This window comes from Tupaia chinensis, unplaced genomic scaffold (assembly GCF_000334495.1).
Source record: "Tupaia chinensis unplaced genomic scaffold, TupChi_1.0 Scaffold000489_1, whole genome shotgun sequence".
In the NCBI taxonomy this organism is placed as follows: domain Eukaryota; kingdom Metazoa; phylum Chordata; class Mammalia; order Scandentia; family Tupaiidae; genus Tupaia; species Tupaia belangeri.
Window position 1 is genome coordinate 3,941,525 of NW_006160001.1, and position 5,609 is coordinate 3,947,133.

The window sequence follows — 5,609 nt, forward strand, 5'->3', positions numbered from 1 at the left end:
ACTTAACTAAAGATTTTATTCCATTAGTATAGTTGATTGTCAAGTATTAAAAATATCAGGAAGTTTCTCTTTAAGGGAACTATTAAATGGGACTGCTATTAATTACAAGTAAGACTTTCTGTAATTGTATCGCATAAGGGCTTTCCTCTCCCAAAGGCGATACAGTGTGGTTTCCACAATTCCAGGGAAGCAGAAACTTCTAAGCTTTGGCTCCACTCTTGAAAAGACAGTATTCCAGAGTCTAGGACCTCTCAGTGAGTGTCTAGGAAAACTGATGGTACCCAATCAGACATCCTGCCAGTAGGAATGGCAAAGAGGGACTCACAGTTCTAGCAAATGAAATGGCGAATGTAGGTGCTATCCTGCAAGTGTTTTCTGCAAAGAATTTGCTTTCCAGAAAAGTGGTAGCACATAGATAATAAAATAAGAATGTTTCCTCATGTCATCATTTCATACAGCTGCTGTGATAAGAACTGTGGTGGTTGTGTTTACCCCTTGTCAGCAGTGAGCCAGCTCAGTTTCACAAACAACCACCTCAAATCAACTTGTCTACATGATCATTTTATGAGCAATTCATCCTCCAGTGGAAGCTCATGTACATCACTTGTTTAAGGATGTGGGCAAGTGGAAGCTGGGCAGAAATCTGCAAAGCACTGAGGAAGACTCTGACATAATCCTGTCCAAGTAATGATCAGCCCTCCAACGCATGTAATAGAATGTTGCCCATGACTTTTGAGTTGTTCTGTGAAGTTCTCATTACACAGAGAACTTAAGAGGAGAATACAAACATCCTTGAGAGCTCCCTGGTAGGGGGAAAGAAACAGAGCCAGTTCACACAGAGGTGGAGTGGTCTGTCTACAAAGAGATGATGAGCCAAGGGTGGAAAAGAGAACAGGGTCAGTAATACCTGAGTTCTGGGCTTGAGCTACAAACCCAGAAACCATCCTGCTGGGGCAGTGTCTATGGAAATTCCTTCTCCAAGTCAGAGATGTGCTGTGGGGAAAGAGAAGAGTGGGCAGGAAGGAATGTACAGTAACATTTCTTTGCAATTTCTTGGCTCTGCCTTTATTCACCAATCGCATATACAAATGACTCTTTAACCTTTTCCCATGCAGGAGTAAATTATTAGCTCACTGTCATAGAAAATAGAAGCCTGTCCTACAATGCTTCCACTTGTTAAAAATCCAAGCATCAACTGACAAAATATCCAGATGGGGAAATCTCCCACCCCCTCCCCATTCTCCCACCAGCATAAAAGGTAATGGGAGTAAGGGGCAACTGGAGGAGGAAATGAAATCATGCGGGTACTCCAGGAAAAGATACAGTGTTGGTGGCAGCAGAATTGTGAGTGTGTGGTGGGCATTACCTCTTGATGAGGCTTCCAAGAAGGCTCCCGCTCAAGTCCTGGTGGCTCTGAGAACAAGCATTCTTGCATCAATAGCTAATAGGCTGTCCAACCAGATGTTATCTGGGTGGGATAAGAGGGTGAGAAAACAGACCTGTTGTACGCTGTTGTCAACTACATCACTGTGGGCAGAGAAGGCTGGTTGTGTGGTGTTTAGCAGGGCACCTCTTTCATGGTGAGGTGGGCCAGATTACGTGACTGTTTAAATCCATTTCCTCTTGTGATTGGTAAAATATGAGAGTTATAATCATTCATGCATTACTAAAGCCTCCTTTCCATCATTTTGAAAGGACTTTTTTTTTTTTCTAGAACAGAGCATGCATCCAGCAGAGACCTAAAGCGCTTGCTTTTCTAAGCGATCTTTTGCAATAAGCACGCTTAAAAAGAAAAAAAAAAAAAAACACAAAACCAACTGCATACGCTACCTGTGACGAGACTGGAGATGATAAGTGGTAAGACCAGCATCTGTAACATCCTCATCAGAAGTTCCCCTGGAAAGGAGAAGTACTTGACTTCCCGGTAGCTCATTTTGTATGGGCGGAGGGTAAATCCAAGGATTGTACCTGAAGGGGGAAGGGAGGGAAAGAAGAAAAGAAAAGAAGAAATTGAGTCTTTTTTTGCAACTGCAGCAACAATTCTAGAAAAATGAACAAGTATTTGGCTGGTGGTCACCCATGTTTGACAAGAGTAAATTTATTCAAGCAGCAAATATTTGTGCTGCTTTGGGAGCAAGGGATGAATCTATCTTCACAGTCATTATCTGGAAGGGCTTGGCAGAATCCAGGGCTTTGAATAGAACTTATAGAAAAAGTGTTTCTGGTGTGAGCAAATAAAACATTTCTTTGTCTAATCTGAATGCACTGGAACCCTTTTGACATGGCTCAGTACAGAGTTATGAAGACTGGGACATAATTAGGAAATAAATTATGCATTCATGAACAAGGTAATACGGGGGGAAAAGGCCTTATTATAATGAAGTTCCTTTGTAACAACAGATGTTAGATCTGCTAGCATAACTACTTATAAAAGGTGGCATGATTTTACTTTTTCTCATTTAAAAAACTCCTGCGTTCACATTGTTAATCCATTTTCATCATCTCCTTGTCTGCACATCACATTTTCTCCCTTTGTCTACATGGTCTTGACATTGCCTTGGCAACTGTATTGTACAGATCCGTTAGTTTCTGGCAAGAGAAGACTCCAAAATAAGCAGAGACTTTTCCCCAAAATTTTTGCCTGAACACTTGGGGGAAAATGTAGGAAAGAGAAAGCAATTCTATCCCTAATTTTTGTTCTGGTCCTGGAACTTTAAAATAACTTTATATGTAAATTAAATTATATATGACACTCATTGAAATGTTCATAAGTTATTGAAGTATTGAATAAACTATTCCCTCTCCTCTTTCTCTAATATGATTTCCTTGCCCAATAAAATGTACTTATTCCAATATTTTTAATAAATATTTCAAAAATGTTGTCATGTTATTATTACTAAGATATGTGATGTATTTTTTTTATGTCCATGTCAATTATATAAAAAGAAAATAGGGACCAGCAGTTGGCGTAATGGCTATGTCGCTGGACTCCCATGTAGTCGACTGTGGTTCGAGTCCCGGACCTAGTGGCTTAAACTCGCACCAGGCGTGTGTGTGTGCGTGCCCAAGATCCCGAGAGGAGAATGGAGGAGAAGGGATTGTGGCGTGACCATCCCCCCTGGGGGGGTGATTTCTCGCTTTCTGTCTCTCTGTCTCTGTCTTTCTTGACATGTGCCCTATAGCAAAAACCTCCTCCCCCAAAAAAAGAAAAGGAAAAGAAAAGAAAAGAAAATGCCCAATTCTGAGTCAACTAGAAGCTAAAGGTTGGGGACAGGGGTGGGAGGTAGGGTAAGATGGAAGACTATCAGGTAGACCCAAAATTTCCAAAGGACATAAGAAATCCTTTATGGAAACTGAACTGTCCCTAACTTCTTAAAAAAAAAAAAATATATATATATATATACATATATATACATGTATATATGTATGTACATATTTGTTCAATCACTGTATATCATTACAGCATGCAAAATGAATTTTCCCAGCATGAATTGTCCTAACTTCTTATGAAATATACTTTTTCCCTAATGAAATGGGACACAAAATTTATTTCTATCATCAATACAACTCCAATTTCAATTCTAGGGTCTCAGCGAAGTAGTCATACTTTGATAATGTACTGTGATATTCTCTTTTCTAAAAAGAATTATTTTATTTAACTTTATTTATTTATTTATTTATTTTCATTTGACTGGAGAGGGACAGAATGAGAGAGATAGAGGGAAAGTGAAAAAGCGAGCCACCAGGTCTGGGTCTTGAACTATGGTTGGCCATGTGGGAGTCCAGCATCCTTAACCACCATGCCACCTGCCAGCCCCAATATACTGTAATATTCTAATAGTCAGAATCTACATGACTAGAAAATCCACATGATCGAGTTCTCAGGACAGGAAAACTATAGGGTTGTCAGAAAAGGCATGATGCATTTTTGCATAGAAAAACAGAAAAAATATGTCATGACTTTTCTGATAACTCAATATTTCTTTCTTTCTTTCTTTTTTTAATATAACAGTATATGTTCAAGTGAAAAAAGTAGTTTTGAAAAACGCAGAAAAATGGGAGTAAAAGCCTGCCCGTATTGGTTCTACTTACTTAAATACCAAACAACTAAGTGTTACTGAGCTCTTACTATACGCCAGGCATAGCTGTCAGTGCTTTACCTCTGCTAGCAAATTTAACCCTCAGGACAACCCTGGAAAGTAGGTACTTATAACCACCAACTTACTGATGAAGAAACCTAATCACACGGAACTTAAAACCTGACCAAAGTCAAAATCCTCAAGTGGCAGAGCAAGGATTTAAATCCAGGCAGTTTGGACTCAGATCCCACACTCTTAACCACCTTACGTAGTTCCTGTCCCCCCTGCAGAGCAAAGACAACTACTGCTGCGTACTTCAGTGAGTTTTCTCCAGAACGTTCCGATACATAGTTAAATATACGGAAATCACATGGCTATATTGTCCTTTTCCAAATACAGTCAACAAAACATCACTTTCACATCTCATGATTGTTATAGGATTTATTTAATTCTTCCTTGGTTAATGAACACTTAGGTTGTTTAGCATTTTTCATGATAGTGTGTGTGTGTACACGGCAGGGGTGAGAGAGGGAGAGTGGGAAAGGCCTTCAACAGGGTCTCATTTATGCTGTGATCCCCTTTCCTTGCCAACTTGTTCCCCCCCTCCCCCCCCCACACCCCAGTCTAGGATCATTGAGATCTTGGGCACCTGGGAATGCACCAGCGTGTTTTCAGGCTGACTGAGGGATGCAAACCTGTGGTCAACCATGTGGCTCCAAGCCCTGCAGTTCAATGTGTTGCTCACTGTGCCACCAGCCTGGGCCAGCAGTGTTTACTTTTATAAAGAACACCATGATAGGGACCAGCAGTTGGCCTAATGGCTGTGTCTCTGGACTCCCATGTAGTAGACCGCAATTTGACTCCCGGACCCGGCAGCTTAAACTCATGCCTGGCGTGTGTGCATGCATGCCCAAGATCCCAAGAGGAGAATGGAGAAGGGATTGTGGCGTGGCCATACCCCCTGGGGGATGATTTTTCACTTTCTGTCTCTCTTTCTGGTTAGAACACACACCCTATAGCAAAAACCTCTTCAAAGTAAATAAATAAACTAGGGTCTGTACACCTATTTTTAAAAATTAGGTGCTTTAAGAGTATGAACTTTAACTTTCAGTCACTCTCCAAGTTTGATAAATTTTTAATTCATTTTTCTTTTTTTGATTGCTTCCTTAATTAAAAAATATCTAACCTTTAATTTTACTGAAACTCAATTTGGGAGACAGTACGCGATTCTGATTTTTAATATGTATTGTTCAATACAACAACATCCACAACACATAGGAATTAATAAAAGGCTTTTGTTACATCTGGCTCTGTTCTGCTTGTTCATATAAAGGTCAGGTCACACAGACCTGATAAGTGCTGATAAAGCACTTATCTTGGGACCAGCAGTTGGTGTAATGGCTATGTTGCTAGAATCCCATGTAGTCGACTGTGGTTCGAGTCCCGGACCTAGTGCCTTAAACTCATGCCGGGCACATGTGCATGTGTGTCCAAGGTCCTGAGAGGAGAATGGAGGAGAAGGGATTGCGG

At 40.5% G+C, this 5,609-nt stretch overlaps 1 protein-coding gene across 1 annotated transcript in view; it reads right to left on the reverse strand.

Annotated features, from left to right (window-relative positions):
* Nucleotides 1-5,609, reverse strand: part of SLC1A3 (solute carrier family 1 member 3) — a 99,418-nt gene that overhangs the window by 68,056 nt on the left and 25,753 nt on the right. Inside the window, exon 3 of the mRNA XM_006156319.3 lies at nt 1,831-1,968. Within this exon, the coding sequence (XP_006156381.1) occupies nt 1,831-1,968 (138 nt within the window). The remainder of the gene's footprint in view (nt 1-1,830; nt 1,969-5,609) is intronic.